Below are 23,519 nucleotides of genomic sequence, written 5' to 3' on the forward strand. Positions count from 1 at the left end.
CGTCTTACAATCGAATCGTTAGCTTGTGAATTGGAATCGAATTGAATCGGGGTATCTGTGCCAATGCCCAGCTCTACTCATCAGTAAAATGAAACCAGTTGAAATGCTAGGAAAATGCATAGGTATAGAGCCCAGATCATGAGTTATAGACACAAAGGCAGGCACTTGAAAAAGAAGCGATGTTTTAAAAACAGGCCTGTGTAACTGTGCTCCCTCACTGTAGTGACCTGCCCCCTTACCTCATTCATCACAGCTCCTGCTGCCTGCTGATAACATAACACTGGTCTGTGTGCAGCTTTTTCATTAGTGACAACTAACCAAATATGCTCCTTATCCCACTTTACAAGTGGCATGAAGTTACATGCTCATTTGTCAGTGTCAGTAAGTAGGGCTTTCCACCTGGGTTCCTCCATTCAAAGGAGCCTGTGCCTAAGGCTGTGTTCACATGTAGCATCTTTTTTTGATGAAAAACGCTGGCCAGAGCATTTTTTCAGGTAGAAAAAAATGTTGGCAGCGTTTGTTCCAAAAAGCAGTTGAGAGCGTCTTTTGTTGCCATAACAACAGCTACTGCAACATCTAGCGATCTTTCTGGCTATACATTGTTGCATAGCTAACGTTAGCTAACAGGCTAGTTTTGCTAACGACATACAGTAAACACAAACACCAGAAACTCAGAGGATCCGTCCAATTTGACTCCAAACGGCCTAGTTATGATGAACGTTATGATACAGTTTAACTGTCATGTTGTACAGTTCACTGTGCTCAGAAACTAGCACAATTAACTTCTCCACCGCTACCCTCTCCATTTTTGGTGGCTGTTATGGGAAACAATGGGTCTCACTCCGCTTGTGATTGGACAGCTGTCGAAAAAGCACTTGATTGTAGGGCATTTTTTTCTGAGAAGTGGAACTTTTCTCAACTGAAAAAAAATGCCCTGAGCTGCAGAAAAAAAAACGCTGGTGACAGTATTAAAAAAAACCCTCAAGACGTTTTTGAAAACACGGTCTGCTCCATAAAATTATTATGTGAAACAGACACTGACAGCTTCAGAAAAGACGCTACGTGTGAACACAGCCTAAATCTGCATGTCTACTACAGGTTTTGGTTTATGTGGGCATACTGTTCTGTAGTTTAGTCACTGGTGATTTTATACGTGTACTTAATGAATGACCATGAAGACATTGTATTAATTGGGGTTTGCAATTCATGCCTGAAAGGGGTTTTTGGCACCAGTATCTTAAAGTTATCTTTGACATAAATGTCGTTATATTCATTGTTCTGTAAAACAAAACAATGAACCCAGTCAATTGATTTGAATTCAAAGTAATTATTGTGAATCCAGTGAGCCTTACAAAACTGATTTTCTAATGTGTATGGCCAACTGAACAGCATCCATGGGTGTTACATTCCACAAAGTGACCCCATATGCCTTTTTCAAGTCACTCCATAATGCTGCCACTGTGCTGTGAGTGTGGTGTGAAGCATCTCTTCTCTCCTGCACAGACCCCTTCAAGCCCTTCATAATCTTTTCCAACCGGCATGAGATCCGCCGCATTGACCTGCACAAGGGCGAGTTCAGTGTGCTGGTGCCAGGCTTGCGCAACACCATCGCTCTGGACTTCCACCTCAACCAGAGTGCCCTCTACTGGACCGATGTGGTGGAGGACAAGATCTACCGTGGCAAGCTGTCCGAGAATGGCGGTAAACTGTGGCATCGGCTGCCTGGCACATTCGTGAACACAGATATTTCAGACAAAAGATGTGGCTATTGCAGTTACTTCTGTAGTTCGTATAGAATGGCATGAACCCAGCCAGAGACCGTCCACCAGTAATTACAAGTGAAAGCTTTTATTCAGATACAAAGACACTCACTTATGTCTCATTTCATTGATGTCAGCGATACAAAGAATTGTTTTTAAAATGAAGAACACTAGTTAAATTATTGTATGCATTTTGTCATGGCTGTTACTCATATTGCTGTATTTTTCCTTGTGTACACACCACAGTAACATACGTTACATTGTTATTGTCATTTGGCAGATGCTTTTACCCTGGTTACAATTTTTATCCGTTTATACAGCTGGATATTTACTGTGGGCTAAGTACCTTGCTCTTACCTTGCCCAAGGGTACAATAGCAGTGTCCCAGTGGGGAATCAAACTGGCAACGTTTTGGTTATGAGCACTGCTCCTTACCCGCTCTCCGCCCAGAGACAGGGCGGAGAGCGGGGCAGGCTGGAACACAAGGTGAAACAAACAAAAGCACATGGACAGAAAAAAAAACACCACAGCTAGGGAGGCGGAGTACTGACACTAGCTTAGATATGGGAAAGAACACTGAATTAGCTATAGCATATAACTGCATTTTATTTCATGTGTAAGGTGCCAATGTATAAATTCATATAGGATTATAAATTATTGATATTATAGAGGAAGAAGCAGTATTAAAATTTTTTCCTACTGTCAATGCTAATGTTATCAAGTCATTCTGAGGAGTGTCCTGTGGTGTCTGAATCAAAAGTTCAAAGCCCTGGAATGATATTCATAGCTCCCAGCTGCTGCAGACCTGCCTTGAATACCAAGCCCTCTGTGGCTACCTTGTTGCTGCTGCTTCACATACATGGCCCTCAATAGTGTGATGTCAGGAAAATGCATTGACCTACTGAACCTACCACTGTGTTCAGCCCACAGCTCAGCAGCTGGGGTGAGGAGACAACAGAGAGCAGCTCCTTTTGAACCAAAGGCAGTCTTCAGCCGTAATAAGCGAGGGCAAAGGCAGATCTCTCATTACTGCAGAGAAGACTACTCACTGCATGTGATCCTCCCCAGTCAGGGTAATAGCCGGGTGCACATGATTAGATGTTTTGCTTGGATTGTGGAGCAAGAAAGGGAAAAATGGAGGGGGTCAGGGGGGGACAAAGGGTTTTGCTTTTTTCATTGCTGGAAGGCTGATTTTGAGTGTCCAAACAGATCAAAACAGGAGTCTGGGCCTTGTCCTCCAATGGCGTGCAAAAAACCAGATGGCGGAGCTGCGGGAACAGTGCAGTGGAACACGCTGGAGATGGCATGGCTTTGCTCCTGCACCAGCCAGTGCCAGCCTGTGATCAGGAGCGCGCTGTGTGAAGTTAAGGTGGCATGTGATATGGTGCAGGGTAGGGAGCTGGTCTGCATTCACAAGCGGGGCATTGCTGTTGGGAGGGAGGTTGTGTAGTGCAGTGGTAAGGAGCAGGGCTTGTAAGTGAAAGGTTGCTGGTTCAATTCCTTGCTGGAGCACTGCTGTTGTACCCCTGGGCAAGGTACTTAACCCATGATTGCCTCAGTAAATATCCAACTATATGAATATACAAAATGTTATTTTTACCTATGTAAGTTGCTCTGGATAAGAGTGTGATAAATGAAAATAATGTAATGTAATTTTGCACTCTTGAGCACTGCACCTAACCTGAATGCCTTCAGTAAATAGATGAAACAGCTGTGCTGTTGTCCCCAATAAGGGTGTGTGCTAATCAAACCACTGTCATGCTGTGACCCCCTCAGCCTTGACCAGCTTTGAGGTGGTGATCCAATATGGCCTGGCCACTCCAGAGGGGCTGGCAGTAGACTGGATTGCTGGGAACATCTATTGGGTGGAAAGCAACCTGGACCAGATCGAGGTGGCCAAGCTGGATGGTACCATGCGGACCACGCTGCTGGCAGGAGAGGTGGAGCACCCACGGGCCATCGCCCTGGATCCCCGATATGGGTAACCACACAAAAACAGCTGAGAGCTCTGAACTTTGCCCTTTGCCCTACCAAGATGACCTTTGCCCTACTAAGATGACTGCATAGTGGAGTTTTGATTGTATCTAGGAGTACCAAGATTTGTTCTCTAGGCATATACCTCAGTGGAGCTCGAAAATGATGTTCTCCAGACATTGTCAAGTAACCTGGACACACAATCAGCAAACAGGGTTAAAGAGGCTGAAATACGAATCCTCTATAAGCACAGCTGTACTTTGTTTTTTGGTTGAATAGCATGTCATTTCTAAAAAATCTATTTTACTACTTGGAGAGGGTAAGTGATGATTAAGTCAAAAATTGTACTCTGATTACATCAACCTAGGTAGAGCGTTGTAATAGCATCCCCCAAATATCATTGTGATGTGTATCACTCTAGTGCTGACATGATTGATGAGTGAAAAAATGTTGGTGAAGAAGTGTCCCCACTCCTTTGAAAACACAGGAGGTTTAAAGTGATGATCGTATGAGCATTTTTCTCTGTGAAGGACTTGCTCTCTGTCTCTCTCCCTCACTTTTAGCTCAGTTCAGTACAAATTTGCTTTAATTTAATGAAATGCTTTGCCTTAATCAATTCAAATTTTATTTGTTATAGTGCAATTTTACAATAAACAACTGTCCCAACGTGCTGTATATAGTTCATGTTCTAGAAGGAATAAAATTCAAAAAGGAAAAAAAAGGCTAATTAGGAAAAAAATTGTAAAATTATTCCCTGACCCCAGAGAAAAAGGCAGTCTAGAGACTCATAACATTGGCAAAACACTTGGGGCATCGGTTCATCACAACAGTTTATCAGAATAGTTCCATCCTATAGCCAGTGAGGTGGAAAGGGGATGGAAATATTGGCCTCAGGCAGGTTGTGAATGGGGACCCTATTTCTGAGAGTGGGGATGCAGCAATGTTCCAGGCATTGTATTTATCGTAGCCAGTCAACATAGCTGGTAGCAGTGTTGTAGAAGCACTTCTCGTCTTATTGACATGAAATATATTTTGTTACTGTAACAATATGTATGTACACATACATACATACAATACAAGCAAACTCTCCCTCTCATTCTCCCAGCATCCTGTTCTGGACTGACTGGGACGCCAGCCTGCCCAGGATAGAGGCAGCATCCATGAGTGGGGAAGGCCGTCGCACCATCCACAAGGAGACGGGCAATGGCGGCTGGCCCAACGGGCTGACTGTGGACTACCTGGAGCAGCGCATCCTGTGGATCGATGCCAGGTAAGTTCTTGCTCCAGCAAGAGGACACATAGACTGACCGAGGTCCATGCTGACAGAACCCTGTTAATATACTGTAATGGCCCACATAATGCAATGAATCGTTTTAATGATGGGGGAGATGTGTTAATGATGGGATTTGAGACACACTGCAGAGATGTTGTGGTAACTCCTACTTTGAAAAAGGACCACTTGACAACTTCATGCCCAAGGATCAACTTTATCTAGGACGGGAAGAACCAATATTTACATACAGAGGCTTACACTGCACCATGCTGTATAGTGGAGTACATACTCCCCGGAAGACTGGAAGTAAAACCCCACGACCCCAAAAACAGCCTCTCTTTACAACCAGCTTCCCCTAGGGGGAGTATGGCTATATTACCATTATCCTAATTAGCATTAACTTACGTTTACAATGCTCACATTACAACAGATGTATTAATGGAGGGGGTTTCAGACACACTGGAGAGATGCGTTAATGATGGGGGAGATATGTTAATGATGTGGGTTTCAGACACTGGAGAGGTGTGTTAATGATGGGGGAGATGTGTTAATCATGGGGTTTCAGACACACTGGAGAAATGTGTTAATGATGGGGAAGATGTGTTAATCATGAGGTTTCAGACACAGTGGAGAGATATGTTAATAATAGGGTTTCTGACACATTGGAGAGATGTGGGGTTTTAGACATGTTTCAGTGTCTGTCTCTCTCCATCCATCTGCTTTACTGTCTTGTCTGTTCACTTGTCCCCCCCACCCCGTTCCCCTCAGGTCTGACGCGATCTACTCAGCGCTGTACGACGGCACAGGGCTGATCGAGGTGCTGAGGGGACACGAGTACCTGTCTCACCCATTCGCCGTCACTATGTACGGGGGCGAGGTCTACTGGACTGACTGGCGCACCAACACACTGGCCAAGGCCAACAAGTGGACGGGGCTCAATGTGACAGTGGTGCAAAGGACCAACACCCAGCCCTTTGACCTGCAGGTGTACCACCCCTCCAGGCAGCCCCAGGGTGAGGAGAGCCAGGGCTGCACAGGAGTCAGGCTCTCCCTGAAACAAACCCCCAGACACAGCTTTTGCTATTAGACATCAAAGTCAGTGTTTTAACATGCATTACTTTATTGGATGTATACTGAGGAGATTGTGGGTTAAGTACCTTGCCCAAGGGTAAAACAGCATCCTAGCAGGAGAATCAAACCAGTAAACTTTCAGTTACGAGCCCTGCTCCTTACCAGTACACCACAAAACACCACACATACACTGTGACCACTTTATTAGGTACACCTGTACACCTGCTCATTGATGCACATATCTAATCAGCCAATCATCTGGCAGCAACTCAATGCATAAAAATCACGAAGACATAGTCAAGAGGTTCAGCTGCTGTTCAGACCAAACATCAGAATGGGTAGGAAATCTGATTTAAGTGACTTTGACCATGGGATGATTGTTGGTGGCAGACGGGGTGGTTTGAGTATCTCAGAAACTGCTGATCTCCTGGGATTTTCATGCACAACTGTCTCTAGAGTGTATAGAGCATGGTGAGAAAAACAAAGAACGTCCAGCGAGCGGCAGTTCTGTGGGCAAAAACGCCTTGTTAATGACAGAGGTCAGAGGAAAATGGCCAGACTGGTCCAAGCTGACAGGAAGGCGACAGTAACCCAAATAACCACACGTTACAACAGTGCTATGCAGAAAAGCATTTCTGAACATACAACAAGTCGAACATTGAGGTGGATGGGCTACAGCAGCAGAAGACCCCTCCAGGTATTACTCCTGTCAGTTAAGAACAGGAAACTGAGGCTACAGTGGGCACAACCTCACCAAAACTGGACGGTAGACAATTGGAAAAACATTGCCTGGTCTGAATTTCTGCTGCGACATACAGTTGGTAGGGTCAGAATTTGGCATAAACATGAATCCATGGATCCATCCTGCCTTGTGTCAACGATTCAGGCTGGAAGTTGTAGTGTAACGGTGTGGGGAACATTTTCTTGGCACACATTAGGTATCTTAATACCAATTGAGCATTGTTTAAATGCCACAGCCCACCTGAGTGTTGCTGACCATGTTCACCCTTTTATGAACACGGTCTACCCATCCTCCAATAGCTACTTCCAGCAGAATAACGCACCATGCCACAAAGCACACATCATCTCAAACTGGATCCAGAAACATGACAATGAGTTCAGTGTACTCCAATGGCCTCCACAGTCACCAGATCTCAATCCAATAGAGCACCTTTGGGATGTGGTGGAATGGGACATTCACAGCTTGAAACTGCGTGATACTATCATGTCAGCATGGTGCAGAATCTCTAATTCTTTCCAGCACCTTGTTCAATCCATGCCACGAAGAATTCAGGCCGTTCTGGGGGCAAAGGGGGGGTCCTACCCCATATTAGAGAGGTGTACCTAATAAAGTGGTCACTGAGTGTATGTTTTTGATTATTTTATTCAAGATCATTTTAAATACATTTTCCAGTCCAATTTCCTTGTGTTAAATTGTAACTGAGGTAAATTGCAGATGATTGTTCAGAAAACAGCGTCAGGTGCTCTGCCCATTGCAGTGCCAAGTGCTCGTCTATCAGTGGGTCATTCAATTCACTCTAACACCTCCTGGGGGAGGGGCAGGAGAGGGGGGTTTATGGGTGCGTTGATTGACAGCATTCCCAAGTCTCTCTGGCACTTAAGAAGAAGAAAATGGCAACTGACATATCCTGTCAGAATCACTCACCTCAAGCTCTCCACATGCAAAAAGGCAGCTGTTTACTGCAAGGCCAGAGGTAGCATCTCTCTCATGTCCTCTGCAGACTTCAGAGACATATCACTGAATAAGTTGTTTTTTAAAGGGCAGTTATTTCCAGTCCATGACTAGGAATTTAGCAAACACATTGTAAGAATGTCACCGTTTTTTTCCCCTGGGAAATTTTGCATGTTAGAACAGAGGGTTGAGTGCAGTAGTTGTCAGGGACAATGCATAGACCTTCATGTTTTTTAACTACTGACCACTATGCCTGAAATACATTCTTAAGCAACAGAGGTGTTTTTGTAGCCACATTCATAGTCATGTTTTATAATAATATTTTAGCTTTTATACTCTGCGGCAAATGCTGTCTTAGCCACATACACTGCAAAAAATAGCCCTTCAAAAATAAGAAATAAAATAATTAATACAAGGTGTTTTTTGCTAGTAATAAGTGAAAAAATCTGCCAGTGGAACTAGTGGAAATACACTTGTTAAGATTTCTTGAAAGGGATCTTAAAATTAGGTGGAAAAAAACTAATTTTGATCCATTTTTAACTGGTATTAGGAAGTGTTTTTGTGTCATGCAGTTTAAAAACCTTCTGACTTGTCAAAAAGGCTTGCTTAATTTGATATACCACTCAAAGTAAGATGTTTTCAAGACAGTTTCACCAAACAAGATATTCAAGATGCACTGTCTAAAAACAAGTCCTTGTAGCTCAAGGAAATTTTGCTTGTTTGGTGACTGTGTCTTATATTAAGTGTAAAGAGATATTTTGACTTGAAAAGAGACAAATATGCTTGGTGAGATTTGGATTTTTTGCAGTGTACAGTGCCTTCAGAAGGTATTCACCCACCAGTGATTATTTCTTTTTGCTGTGTTGCAGCATCAAAATGAAGTATATTAGAATTGGATTTTTTTGCTCCTATTGAAGTGACTCAGAAAAAAAATGAAATAAAGTATTTGGAATTTTCTTCCATTCCTCAATGCAGATTTTCTCCCACTCTGCCAAATTAAATGGAGCAATTTTCAGGTCATGCCACAAATTTTCAGTTGGATTTAAGGCTTGGCTTTGACTCGGCCATTCCAGAACACAAACCCTCTTTTTTGAAACTACAAAATTCCTTTGTAGTTTTTGCCCTGTGCTTAGGGTCATTGTCCTGTTGAAACAAACATTTTCACCCTCAGATCTCTGGCTGACTAGAACAGGTTCTCCTCAAGAATTTGCTTGTATTTGGTTCCATCCATGTTGCCTTTGATGGTATCAAGCTTTCCAGTTCAACCTGCTGAAAAGCAACCCCAGAGCATGATGCTACCACCACCAGCTTGATGGTAGGGATGGTGTTACCTGGGTGTTGGGCTGTATATGGTTTGCACTAAACATAGCACTTTGCCTTTTTCCCACTTTGTTGTAATGGATTTCACAGAGCACCTAGGAAGGTTCATAGTTTCACTCATCTTTTTATAACCTTCTCCAGCTTTTTTCCTCCTAACAACTTCATCACAAATTTTCACGGGGAGTTCCTTGGCATTCATGACAGCTAGACTGATCTGATCTACCATATCAGCTGTGAGACCTCCCAGAATAGGTGATATTTCTTGTACAAGCATACAATTGGACACAGGTGGATTTGAAATGAGGTTGTGCATATTTAGTGTGATCTCTCAAGAAAATGAAACACTTCTCCTAATTTAGTTAAAGGGGGTGAATACTTATCAATTAAGTAGTTTACAGATTTTTATTTCTAAATACTTCTGAAAATGTCTAAACACTTTATTTCATTTTATTTCTGTAAAAAGTCACTTCAAAAAGCAGAAAAAATCCCATTGTAATGTACTTAATTTTGATGTTGCAACACAACAAAAAGAGAAATAATCACTGGGGGCTTTCTGAAGGCACTCTATGAGCATTCATTTTGTCTCTGTCTTCCTGTCTGTGTAACTATGAACTCTGTCTCTTCTGCTATTGTCCACATGTCCCTCCCTCTCCTCTGTCTCCCACACTCTGCTTCCACTCCTATCCCCCCTCCCCTCCTCTCACCCTCGCCTTGCTCCATCCTCTCTGCCCCACCCTGTTTCTCTGCCCTACCCACCCCCTGTACCCCTCCCAACCTCATAGCCCCAAACCCATGTGCTGCCAATGAAGGAAAAGGTCCCTGCTCTCACCTGTGCCTGATCAACTACAACCAGACCTTCTCCTGCGCCTGCCCCCACCTGATGAAGCTCAGCACAGACAAGCACACTTGCTACGGTAACTTAGCACCCACACTGTGTGTCTGTGCATCTGTGTGGTCGCCATTATCTCACTGTTGTCTTCCAGTGCTTTGTCTCTTGCACAGTGTTCCCATTTGGTTCGGTTAGGTTTAAAGCAGCTTACACTTGCAGTATCTGACATGGGGTTTGAGCCCACATCTCCCTCTAACCATCCCCCCAGCCTCCTGAGAGCTGGAGCCAGACTCCCATACAGAGCATCATGGCATCCCTCCATCATAAACAGCCTCCAGATAATGCAGAGCTTCTCCCACTCACCCTGGGCTAGCCTCCTGATAAGGCAGTGCTCCTCCCACTCACCCCGGGGATTTGTATCCTTATCTCAGAGGAGACTTGTTAATCAAGCACTGATAAAGTGCACCTCACAGTGACTGTATGTGTGTGTGCGTGTGTGTGTATGTGTGTTTGTGTGCATGCATGTGTATGTGCAGGTCTATGTGTGTACGGTATGCGTCTGCGTACTGTCTGTGTGTATGTAGTTGCATATTGATAATGACGGGTCTGACCGTGAGGGGGGAGGGCAGTTGTGCGGTATTCCCTGCTCTCTGGGTATTTAGTATTCTGCAGCATAGCTTCAATTACACAGCAGCCAGTCTGAGGGTAATTGGAGCTGAAGGCCCCATAGGCAGAGTCTCCTATTCATGCTAACATTAACTCTGGCTACATGCAGGGCTGGGAGTCATTTAGAATCAGGTCAGCGCTTTCTGACAGAAATGGCAGTAGTGGCTGCAGTGTCTTTTTTTTAAAATAACATATCCCTTTATGTATTACTGTGCATAATAATGACATGCCACTCATTTTCAGCACTTCAAATGCACTGCAAAAACATGTCGTGGACAGATAACACAACTTGAGAAGTAGTAAGGCTGCCAATCATGATGATGATGAATGAGATTACCGATGGGGAAGTAGTTGTTGAAGTAGGGATCGGATACTGTATGTACCCTGCTGACCCATTTGGAAGGAAGTGGGGTGCTGTGAAAGTGTGTCCATGTGTTCATTCTCTGACCCTGTACATGTGTCCATTCAGTCAGCCCAGTCAGTGTGTCTTATCTCTGACTCAGTCCACGTGTCTTACCTCTGACTCTGTCCATGTGTCTGCTCTCTGATTCAGTCTATGTGTCTATTCTCCGACTCAGTCCACATGTCTATTCTCTGTCTCAGTCCATGAGTCTTACCTCTGACCAGGTTTCTCTGTCTCTGCAGAGTCCCGGCAGTTCCTCCTTTATGCACGGCAGATTGAGATTCGAGGGGTAGACATCGACAACCCCTACTACAACTACATCATCTCCTTCACTGTACCAGACATTGACAATGTCACAGTGGTGGACTATGACGCACTGGAAAGCCGCATCTACTGGTCTGACGTCCGCACCCAGACCATCAAGCGGGCCTTCATCAACGGCACTGGGGTGGAGACCGTGGTGTCCGCAGGTATGCCCGGGGTTCGGTGGTGCTGGGTTTCCGTGGCACAGCAGGGCTCTCTCCAGACACATGACGCACGTGTGTGTGTGTTTATGACAGATCTGCCCAACGCCCACGGCCTGGCAGTAGACTGGGTCTCCCGGAACCTGTTCTGGACCAGCTACGATTCCAACAAGAAGCAGATCAACGTGGCACGGCTGGATGGCTCCTTCAAGAACGCCGTCATCCAGGGCCTGGACAAGCCCCGCTGCCTGGTGCTACACCCTATTCTGGGGTGAGTGCGACCCTGTAAACACATCAGGATCACTCACATGCCATTGCATTACATGCATTTTACATTACATTATTGGCATTTAGCAGACGCTCTTATCCAGAGCGACTTACATCGGTTACAGTGTTTTTACAATGTTATCCATTTATACAGCTGGATGTTTGCTGAGGCAACTGAGGGTTAAGTACCCTGCCCCAGGGTACAGCAGCAGTGGCCCAGCGGGAAATTGAATAGGCAACCTTTCAGTTACGAGTCTGGCTCCTTAACCACTAAGCTACACTGCTGCATTTAGCAGACACTCTTATCCAGAGCAACTTCCGTCACAATAGAGTAGGGCTGGGTATTGGCACAGATGCCCCGATTCAATTCCGATTCACAAGCTAACAATTCGATTCAATCCAATTCGATATCGATTCGATAAGAATGAGATATAAAATACTATGTAGCAGCTTTCCATATTTGGAGAGATGTTTAAAAAGCTGTAAAGGGAACACAAATTTACAAATGCAGAGTCACTGGAAATTGTGAAAATCACCAAAGAAAAGGCCAAAGGCTTGTACAGTCGTGCGCCGCTTAACATCCATTCGGACAACGTCCATTCGCATATACGTCCATAGTCCCATAAGGTTATAATAAAGTTTAAAAATCCCGATCGCAGAATGGGACGTAGCGGACGTAGTGAAGTCAATGCTTCCCACACGCAACACGTGTATCTCATGTCTCATGGAAATAAAGTGATTGCGCTGCCAGGCGTATAATGGTACAGTACATAGTATACCGTATAATACATATGTCTTGATAGTCATAATAAACGCCTATGCTAATGTCTTATGTAGCCTATGTACTGTACTGTACTTTCTATCGTTGTTTTAATGTGAACTTTGCATACTTACAATTTAAACGTTTACCGTATAACAGTGTATGCTTCGACTCGTAAACAGCAGCATCCGATCTCGTCCCTATTCCATATAGGTTTGTTAAGTATATAATATGGTGTTTGCACAACGTCCAAATCACATAACGTCCTATTTCACAGAACGTATCGTGGACGTTAAGCGACGCATGGCTGTATACCAAAATCTTTTATTTGGGGAACACATGGGTATAGTTCTTTAAAAACAAAACCAACCTGTATCATTGCCTACTTATTAATGACATGAAGCAGCAATGTGTTTGCATCAGTTACCTCAGGGAAAGCTGGTAGCTACAACTGACAAAACGTAGCTGACCGCCTGTAGCAACTTTGCATTTGTGAACGTTTTCTTGCTAGCCTAATAACAACTAGCTAGCTAGCTACCTAGCGAACGAACATGAACAACTGCATTTCTCTTGAATTGCGCTAAATTACATTGCATTCGTGAGCAAGTGTTGCGGTTCAGTTTAGCTAGCTAGCTACGTAGCTAGGTAGTGGTTGGGCACTGTATTAAAGTTAAAGCTAAAAAGCTGTGACTACAGTGCACATATATATGAATATGTATACCAGGCATCTCCACGATTTCGGACACCCTTCTCCATTCATCTTTTTTATTTATCTCAGCACGTATCAAGAGACAAATTGTAGAGAAACCCAACACTACCACGATAAGCTTCTCCGCCATGTTTGACTGGAACCAAAATGTTGGATCATTTGTTTCAGCAACGTGTGTCACGCTGCCTTCGCCGTGTCGCATCGCTCAGTATTTGCATAAACCAGACCTTGAGTCTAGTCTATTTTAGCCCCACCTAGTTCGCTTTGCAATCGCCAACTCTCATTGAAAATGAATGGCAGCTGGTCGGTCGCTTTGTCTCTCTCCTGTGTCCTCCGTGGGTTAGCCATGGTGAACACTGAGAGGTCGTATCATAGTAAAAAAAAAGATGTAACAGGTTTTCCTCTATTCGTTCGCAGGTCGTTAAACGTTAAAAGTTAAACGAGAGAGCGACATCTAATGGTACTGCTAGACGACAACTAGTGAATGAATTTAATCCGACAGTTAGGCTATGTCAGAGCCCGTCTATTTAATTCTTTGGCTATGTTTAACCATTTCGGAAACGAATCTAGAAAACTGGGAAAAAAATGCATATTAGCCTAAAGGATCGATCCATACATTTTAAAGATTGATATCGAATCGGACGAATTTTAAAAAACGATTGATAAAAAAAAAAACAATATTTTTGCACACCCCTACAATAGAGCATAACACAATAGAAAATGTCAACCCAATCTCTGCTGCTCTGAGCACCACTGGCGGGGCTGTCCACAAGGAGCCTGATCTTTCTCATAGCGCTGTCATTGTAGAATCGATAGCCCCCCCCCACCTCCTCTCTAGATCCAGCACACTTATAGTGGTACAAGGACAAAGACTCTGCTGGAGCCCTCCTCAGCTCAGTGAATCACTAGTAGCTGTACCTGTATATGTAGGAGTGGAGGGGTGATATTGCAGAGTGGGATATTTGCCCTTGGAATGCATCTGTTTTTCTTTTTTTTAAAGACCTACTTAATATGTGGAATGTTTCCGGCTTGAGCTTTTTGAAGGAGGTTGGGGGGGTGACTGAATGAGAACCAGATGTTCTCCCTGTGTGCTGTAGCGACCTCAACCTCCACCCGCAAGCCAGCACACAGGACAAGCCAGGAGAGATGGAGAGGGGGTGAGGGAGAAAAGGAGGGGTGAGGGAAAGAGACAGAGGGGAGAGGGAGAAAGAGACCCCCGCTTTAAAGCAGACTCCACACGGACAAACCTCAGGTGCCGAGACCCCCAGCCCAGATGGAGCATGTATATGCAGTATGTGTGTGTTAAGTGTGGTCGTAACTGGTCTGGAATCAGGGCCATACTGGTGTGTGGGTGTCTGGGCTCCCTGGGTACTTCAGCTGAGTTGGAGTGGGAAGAAGAGTTATTAACACAGCTGTGACCATGAGTATGGATTTACAGGATAAGACGAAAGTGACTATCAGACCTGGCCAATCTTGATTTATTATTATTATTATTATTATTATTATTATTATTAATGTTTTGTTGTTGTTGTTGTTGTTGTTGTTTTTATGTACAGACACTTTTGGTAGTGATTGCTGGAGAAGCACAGCATGGCCAGTCTAAAACTTTGGAGTGTTTGTCATATAACACGTGGCCTTTTATAGAATATAAAAACAGGTAGAGCCAAGAGCTGCATTTTATCTGCAACTCCCTTTAGGAGTTTAATGTAAGCTCCATGGGATGGGTGTGTTACATGCCTTTTCTTTGGGATTACAATACTGTAGAGTTCAATTTTACCGTCTGGAGTTTAGGATACCCGCACCCCTGTTCCCACCTCTCGCTTGTCAGTCTTTACCTTCATAGCGTAGGATTCATCTACTACCCTCACAGACTGGCCCCCAGTTTATGTGCTTGTGTTATAAACTCTAGCTAGGTGCCAGCTGAAGTGCTGTCAGCCAAGCTGGGCTCCAATTTTTTTATCCCAAATGTTTTAACTCCTGGTTTTGTCTGTTTCCGGTTCTTCAGCAAGCTGTACTGGACCGATGGAGACAACATCAGCATCGCTAACATGGACGGGAGCAATCGCAGCGTGCTATTCACCAATCAGGAGGGACCAGTCGGTGAGTGTGCCACCCCCATCGAGACTCCATGACGCTACACATTCCACCTCTGCGTTTGCTCGCACCCCCTCTATTTTATGGTTAAGGCCTACTCATATATATTATCTCATCATCAATAGTGTTCTCCAGTAAGGATCTCCAGTAATGAGGGGATACTGGACCTCTGCAGATTTTACTGTAGCCCCAGTGTATATCAGTGCTCAGTATGTGTTTTTTGGGTTGCTGCTGCTTCAGAACCCTTTTTTTCTGTGTCGTTTGTTAGTTTTGAACTGCCAGTGCTACTGTGTGAGTCACTGTGTCGGAATTCGTGTTTACTGATGAGAACATTATTGTGGTCTCTCCGCTACATGTCCAATGGGGAGAGTTCTCAGCAACATGCATTTCTGTGGCTTTGCAACAGCGCCCTCTGGTGGGGGAGGGGAAGAACACATGTGATGTAGCTGTCCCCTTGCTGTGTTGGCGTCTCAGGTCTGTCCATCGACTATGATGCGGGGCTCCTGTACTGGATTAGCTCTGGGAACAGCACCATCAACCGTTGCAAGCTGGACGGCAGTGGGCTGGAGGTGATCGAGGCAGACAAACTGAACAAAGCCACAGCACTGGCCATCATGGGTAAGGCCCTGAGACATGTGCTCATTGGTTAATAATTCCTCACAAATACACTCTCATTGGTAACTTAAGCCTAACAAATACATGGTTACTGGTTAATAAAGGTCCTCAGACACATGCTCATTTGTTAATAAAGCCTCACAAATACATGCTCATTGGTTACTAAAGCCTCACATATACAGGCTCATTGGTTGCTAAAACTTCGCAAATGCATGTTCATTGGCTACTAAAGACCCTGAGACACATTCTTATTGCTGACAAAAGCCTCACAAATATATGGCCATTAGTTACTAAAGGCCCTCAGATACGTCCTGGTTACTTGGTTTCTTGGTTACTGCTTGTTAACTAAAAATGTATGCCATTGGTTCATACCTGATCCGAAGACCACGGTGAATATTCAGGGAGTACATTGTGGTTTGAATAGATATTATGATCTGTATGGGTGTTAATGCGGCTCCATGGTTGGCTAACGGATGTTGTGCATGCAGGGGACAAGCTGTGGTGGGCAGACCAGGGTAGAGATCAGATTGGGACATGTGACAAGAAAGATGGGGGCAACTGGAAGGTCCTCAGGAACAGTACATCTCCCATCATGCACCTGAAGATCTACAACGAGACTGTGCAGAAGGGTAGGAACTACCTGTGTGCCTGTGTGTGTTTGTATAAGAGAGATTATATGTGTGTGTGTGAGAGAGAGAAAGAGTGTTTATATGTGTGTACTTTTGAGAGAGCATGTATGCATGCATTAGTGAGTGTTGGTGACAGAGTCAGAGAGAGTTTGTGTTTACCTCAGCACTTGTGAATGTATTTGCATGTAAAAGCATGTTTGTTCTTGAGTGAGTGTGTGTGTGAGAATCCGTTTCAGAGCAGTCCTGTTGCCTACACACGCCAGCAGTATTAGTGTATGTGTTTGTATGTATGTGCATGTGTGTGTGATTTCCAGGCACCAACCTGTGCAGCACCAACAATGGGGACTGCTCCCAGCTGTGCCTGCCCACCTCGCCCTCCACCCGAGCCTGCATGTGCACTGCCGGCTACAGCTTGAAGAGTGGTCAGCGGTCCTGTGAGGGTAGGGTATGACCGATGCAGACTGACATTACACCACATGCTAAATACACATTCTACATTACACAATTAATCAGTGCACCACATGCTAAATACATTTTCAAAATCTGTGCTGTTCCTCAATATTCCAGTTCAAAACATTGTACAATATTGAATACTGTTACAATACTACTGTTACCATTAATGTAACACAGATGTTTTTTGAGTCCGAAACTGAAACTAATCCCAGGAAATGAACTTGGTGGTGTAGTTACCTGAGTTAGCTCATATACTGCTGATTTTTTGTTTGTGCTCTTTTGTTGAGAGCTCAGATTTTTTTCTCCCAGCACTGAGTTTGAGGGGGGCAGGCTTGTTCAGCTGAGCTCACTAATAGTGACTTGAATGCTCATCGTTATTATGCTCTGTCCCTTCTGACGCAGGGGTGGGCTCCTTCTTGTTGTACTCTGTGCATGAGGGAATCCGTGGGATCCCACTGGACCCCTCTGACAAGTCTGATGCCCTGGTGCCAGTATCAGGCACCTCCTTAGCAGTGGGCATCGACTTCCATGCCGGTGAGTACCACAGTGGTACAGCTGTAGAGATGTAGCGAGCTTTACTGCGCATTGACACAGCTGCATTGACACAGCCAGTAATCATCATCCTGGTCTTGCAGAGAATGACACCATCTACTGGGTGGACATGGGCCTGAGCACCATCAGCCGTGCCAAGCGGGACCAGACCTGGCGTGAGGATGTGGTGACCAATGGCATCGGCCGCGTGGAGGGCATCGCCGTTGACTGGATCGCGGGTTAGGCCCAGCCATGTGGAAGGCATTCACACACACACACACACACATGCATGCATACACACATGTACACACACACACACACACGCCCCCACACATGTATACAAACAAACCACACACACACACACGCACAAATGAACATACATACACACATACTAGCCTACAAATATACAGGTATGTATATACATATACATATACAAATACACACACACTCACATACGCACATGAATGCAAAAAAGCACACACATACGCACGCACAACCACACACCCATATCCACACATTCACACTCCTTCTTGGGGGGACCAAACTAAACAAAAGTTTAAATGATGCCATGGAAGTGGGCTGAGGCACCACTCTAGCAGTCTGGCTGAAAGCATCACAAAGCCTGAATGAAGCTGCTCATGCTCTGTCCATAAGTGCAGGTTAGCAGAGGGAGAGGAATGGGGGTTGGGGACGGGTCACACGACCAGAATGCCGAAGGGAGTTCATGAGCACTGCAGTGCCGCACTGGGTTTGCTGTGCTGTTCATTCATCCCCTAACAAAACCTCCCTTTCACCCAGGTTTTAGCTCTTACAAATACAGAATAACTCATATTTATTCGAGAACGTTTCACAAAAATCACATTTATTTTAGTTTTTTCTTTTTATATATTGGCTGTATTACTTTTTTTAGATTATGGACAGAGAGAATTCACAGAATACAGTTTACACATAGGAAAATGATTATTTTTGTACTCTTTAGCCAAAAATCTACCCTTGTCCAGGCAATGTAATGATGCCTCAAAACTTCAATGTGAGCAATAGATCAAAGAACAGTACATCTCAAATGACATCATCACTTGACCAATCAGTCCCAGACCCCACAGACACAGCAAGTCTCTCTCTTTCTCTCTCTCTCTCCCTCTCTCTCTCTCTCTCTCTCTTCCTCTTCCCTGCACAGGAAACATCTACTGGACAGACCAGGGCTTCGATGTGATCGAGGTGGCCAGACTGAACGGGTCCTTCCGATACGTGGTCATCTCCCAGGGCCTAGACAAACCCCGTGCCATTGCAGTGCACCCAGAGAAAGGGTGAGGTCCCAGCATTGTGCAGACTGCAGTTACACTGCAGAACTCTCTGCAAGTGTGCTTCTTTTAAACCAACCTTCCCTCCCTGTGTGTGTGCAGGTACTTGTTCTGGACTGAGTGGGGACAGTTTCCACGTATTGAGAGGTCACGCCTGGATGGCTCTCAGAGGGTCGTGCTTGTCAATGTCAGTGTCAGTTGGCCGAACGGCATCTCCATCGACTATCAGGTGAAACTGTCTATACACACAGGCATACACACACAAACACATGTACTTTCACACACATCACTTATCAATGGAAAAATGGCCTCCACTGTGAAAAATGGCTGAGTGGCCCATACTAAGATCCCTCCCAGCCAATGTAGCACTCCCTGTCTCTCCACACATGTAGGAGGGTCTGCTCTACTGGTGCGACGCTCGGACAGACAAGATTGAGCGCATTGAACTGGAGACAAGCGAGAACCGGGAGGTGGTGCTGGCCAACAACAACATGGACATGTTTGCTGTGTCTGTCTTCGAGAACTACATCTACTGGAGCGACAGGTGAGCCCGAGCTTCCTCTGCACCCGTCATGGCCCCATCCGTCCCTCCCCCTTGCACCCCAGGCCCTGCCTTCCTCCCCCCTAAGCTCCCTGGTTGGGATGGGAGGGCCATGCCATCCCAACCTGCCCTCTCCCATCTCCCACATTTATTCCAGTGGGTAAATCAGGCTGACACTGCTTTCAGTGCTAACCCTGCTAAAATGTGTACTGTGTGGCGTGTCCTTGTCCTTGCTCTATCCCATAGGACTCACGCCAATGGCTCCATCAAGAGAGGGAACAAGGACAATGCCACCGACTCAGTGTCCCTGAGGACTGGCATCGGAGTGCAGCTGAAGGACATCAAGGTCTTCAACAGGGCACGGCAACAGGGTGCGTATTTCCTCAGAAATCGTTCAACACATGGAAAATGCTTTGTTGGACGTAAGACAGATTTACAAGCCAAAATGTAACATGCTAAGTATGCTCTTGGTACGTTCTACTAAAAACTAAACACTCTCCTTTTCACTGACATAGTTCTACCTCTGTTTAGAAAGGTTTTGTAGTGCTTTTGTCACGTGCCATATTGAAATACATATATACACATATTGAAATACAACATTTCTGCCAGATGCATTTAATTACATTACATTATTGGCATTTAGCAGATGCTGAAGACTTACATCGGTTACAGTTTTTTTTTTTTTTACAATGTTATCCATTTATAGAAGTGGATGTTTACTGAGACAATTGTGGGTTAAGTACCTTGCCCAAGGGTACAGCACTAGTGCCTCAGTAAGGAATTGAACTGGCAACCTTTCAGTACACTGACGCCCATTTAAAGCCTCCATGGAGTCAGGAAAAGGCATGGCCTGCCTTGTAGTTAGGTGACTGATGCGTCTTTGCTCATCGCCTTCGTTCCTCCTTGTAGGGACCAACGTCTGCAAGGACAACAACGGCGGGTGCCAGCAGCTATGCCTCTATCGCGGTAATGGAGAGTGCACCTGTGCCTGTGCCCATGGCATGCTGGCAGAAGACGGGCGTGGCTGCCGCGATTATGAGGGCTACCTGCTGTACTCGGAGCGCACCATCCTCAAGAGCGTCCATCTCTCGGATGAGAACAACCTCAATGCACCCATCAAGCCCTTCGAGGACCCTGAGCACATGAAGAACGTCATCGCCCTGGCCTTCGACTACCGTGGCGGTGGCGGCAAGGGCGCCAACCGCATCTTTTTCAGTGACATCCACTTTGGCAACATCCAGCAGATCAACGACGATGGGTCAGACCGCAAGACCGTGGTGGAGAGTGAGTATGGGAGCTCCGCCCCCTGTCCCCCCTCTGACGCCAACCCTGACCCTGAACTCCTGCAACCCCTGAGGGCCACGTTTAACCACTAGAATCTTAGCTGCCATACTCAGCCAAAAGGAAGGTTAAATGAGTATTTAAGAAATAATGGAAAAAAACATTCCGAAAGTCATTATCATTTACAGCCATGAGCCTTCACCAGCCCCATCCTGGTGCCTGCTAGATTTGAAACATTGGGCTTGATATTTGGGGTGGGGAAGGGACTGTCTAGCCTTCTGTATTCAAGAGATGTTGATTATAATAAATCCCATTCCTTCCAGTACTCAACTATAATAAATACTGCTCCTCCCATTACTCAGCTGTAATAAATACCACTACTCCCATTACTCAGCTGTAAAAAATAACACACACCTCCCGTTACTCAGTTATGATAAATACCTTTTCCGCCGTTACTCAATAATAGCAAATATTTTGTAACTTCTGGCACAGTGTGTTAGCCTGAGGTATGCAAGGGGTCCCATGGAGAGGCTTGGCCCGCTGTCCTCAGGACCAGAGTGGGGTGGCTCTTGCTGTTTTCCTCAGCCGGCAGGTGGATGGCCGGTCCTCTCCCCATGCGACGCAGAGCCAGCGTCGTGTGTTGACAGTGCAAAGTCCCCCCGCACTGCAGCTTTAATGATCACATAGCTGCAAAAGTTCAAAGACTCCAGCAGCCCCACAGGCAAGCACCAGAGGAAATCCCCCAGCTCAATTTTTCACTTTCCTGCTCTGAAGTCCTGGCCAAATCTTTTGAAAGCAATTTTTCAGCCCTTTGAAAACAAAGCAGAATCTTTCTATATATATTCCAAAGTGGGAGCATAAACTGTATGTGTATGTAGTTTTTCTCATTGAAGAGAATCAAACATGGGTAAAGTTTCACAACATTTATTTCAAGAGGATCCAAAGAGACACTCAGTGAAAGAGAGTGCTGTTATTGATCTGGAGTCAGGCTTTTGTAGAAATATTCTGTCTGTGATTACTAATAGACATATTAAGATGAGTGGTTCAGTTCTGCTGCAGGGGTATTGTGTTCTTAGAGCAGCTTCATATAGTAGCGCTGTTCGATTTAATGCAAATGTTAAACACATGCACAGAGAAGCGCTCTTGATTGTCAGATAAAAGTGGAATTGCTCTTACCAGCATACATCATTGTGGGTTATGACTTGTACCACTGTGCTGTAACGGTCAGGGAAGTATCCCACTGCAGCGGCTTGTAAATCTACTAAGTCTAAGTCCCATGTCAAAGGTGATTCACTCTCTGGAACGTCTAACCCCGCTGGTTTTGAGGCTCCACTCGCTCGCAAGGCCTGACGGACTCCCTAGCCACCCCCAGGCAGCACAGGCCCCAGGCCCCTCTCCCTCTGACCACCTCCAGGAGATCCCTCCTGAACTTACTGGACATGAAGACATAGAGCAAGGGGTTGGCCACGGTGGAAGAGGCAGCCAGGAGGCGGGCGGTGATGGCTAGTGCTCTGTAGTGTTTTAGGCTGGCCGCTGTCTCCCCCACCAGGCAGAATACCAGGGTGTAGGAGGGCAACCAGCACAGCGTGAAGGCCAGTACCAGCAGTGCCGAGGTGTGCGTCACCCGCCTGTGGTAGAGCTCTGCCTGTGGCACCTGGCCCGCCCTGCCTGCCCCACTGGCCTGGTGGGACTGCTCCAGGAAGTGGTAGATCCCACCATACATGGTCACGATGACGCTGAGCGGCAGGGCAAAGCCAACAAGGAAGTGGCAGATTCCGTAGAGCAGCTGGTCGTGAACATCAGAGACAAAGGAGAAGCAGTAGAAGGGGCCGGAGGTGCCCACGGTGCGAAAGGACAGCTGGGGTGCTGCCAGAGCGGCAGCAAGCACCCAGAGGGCTGCGACAGCTGGTCCGAGCCGGCGCCGTCCCCGCCAGCGGTAGGCCCGGGACGGGTGCACCACCGTCAGGTAGCGTGTGACGGCCAGGGCAGCCAGCGTGAAGACGCTGGCAGACGAGCAGGCCACCCCCAGGAAGCTGATGCCCTTACACAGGGCCCCGCTGAAGGGCCAGCGCCCCAGGGCTACGGCAGCTGTGTGGAAGGGCAGGCAGGCCAGCAGCAGCAGGTCAGCTGCACTGAGCGCCAGGAGAAGTGTGTCTGTGCTGGGGGGCGGCCGACCCCCCAGCCTCCGCTGCCGGCCTGTGAGCATCAGCACCACCAGGCTGTGCCCCACCAACCCCGTTGCCATAATGAGGGTGTCCAGCATGGGCACCACCACCCTCTCCACGTGCCACGGCCCTTCTCCTGTGTTGTTCTCCCGTAGGCCTTCTCCATCACCCATGGAGACCCTGCACTGGCTGTAGCCTGGATGATTACTCCCCTAGAGATACCAGAGTTATGCTGGCAGTCCCAGACTTTGCAGCTGATAATGTTGGGAGGCCAACAACAGCACTGACACACAATAACCAGGCTTTCACTCTAGAACTGAAAGAACAGAGTTACAGTTTATTCATTTGACAAGCACTGTTTATCTTCATCCTGGCAGAGAGAGAAATAGTCCTTAGTTTGCAGCACTCACAAGTCGTTGCCTTTGTTTAGGTCTTGTAGTATGAGACGGGCACGGTCCCTTGATCCTGACATATTGGCCACCCCCCTACCAGTGACACCACCTCTGGGGTCAGTGCTCAAATTGGCAGCAGTCCCCCTGGTGTATGGTGCCTGCCACTTTTTTCAGTCTTATTTCTTTGGTTGTTCTTACTCATTTGGGGCCTGAAGTCCAATCGCTTAAGCAAGATAATGACAAAGCATAATCTTTCCAGGGATCCAAGGTCAAGGTTGAGAATTCCCAGGCTTGAGAGTGCTAAAACAATTCCTGAATAAATTATTCT

General features: G+C 46.0%; 1 protein-coding gene across 3 annotated transcripts in view; it reads left to right on the forward strand.

Annotated features, from left to right (window-relative positions):
- LOC118779113 (low-density lipoprotein receptor-related protein 1-like) overlaps nt 1-23,519 on the forward strand; it is a 176,162-nt gene that overhangs the window by 106,759 nt on the left and 45,884 nt on the right. For all 3 annotated transcript variants that reach the window (XM_036531009.1, XM_036531010.1, XM_036531011.1), the window contains 18 exons: nt 1,504-1,701; nt 3,537-3,741; nt 4,840-5,004; nt 5,776-6,020; nt 9,874-10,005; nt 11,232-11,459; nt 11,550-11,724; nt 15,195-15,289; nt 15,758-15,901; nt 16,387-16,527; nt 16,842-16,967; nt 17,383-17,514; nt 17,616-17,750; nt 18,689-18,818; nt 18,915-19,041; nt 19,205-19,356; nt 19,600-19,724; nt 20,263-20,637. In XM_036531009.1, coding sequence (XP_036386902.1) covers nt 1,504-1,701; nt 3,537-3,741; nt 4,840-5,004; nt 5,776-6,020; nt 9,874-10,005; nt 11,232-11,459; nt 11,550-11,724; nt 15,195-15,289; nt 15,758-15,901; nt 16,387-16,527; nt 16,842-16,967; nt 17,383-17,514; nt 17,616-17,750; nt 18,689-18,818; nt 18,915-19,041; nt 19,205-19,356; nt 19,600-19,724; nt 20,263-20,637 — 3,030 coding nt within the window. The remainder of the gene's footprint in view (nt 1-1,503; nt 1,702-3,536; nt 3,742-4,839; nt 5,005-5,775; nt 6,021-9,873; nt 10,006-11,231; nt 11,460-11,549; nt 11,725-15,194; nt 15,290-15,757; nt 15,902-16,386; nt 16,528-16,841; nt 16,968-17,382; nt 17,515-17,615; nt 17,751-18,688; nt 18,819-18,914; nt 19,042-19,204; nt 19,357-19,599; nt 19,725-20,262; nt 20,638-23,519) is intronic.

Source organism: Megalops cyprinoides, chromosome 6 (genome assembly GCF_013368585.1).
Source record: "Megalops cyprinoides isolate fMegCyp1 chromosome 6, fMegCyp1.pri, whole genome shotgun sequence".
NCBI lineage: Eukaryota > Metazoa > Chordata > Actinopteri > Elopiformes > Megalopidae > Megalops > Megalops cyprinoides.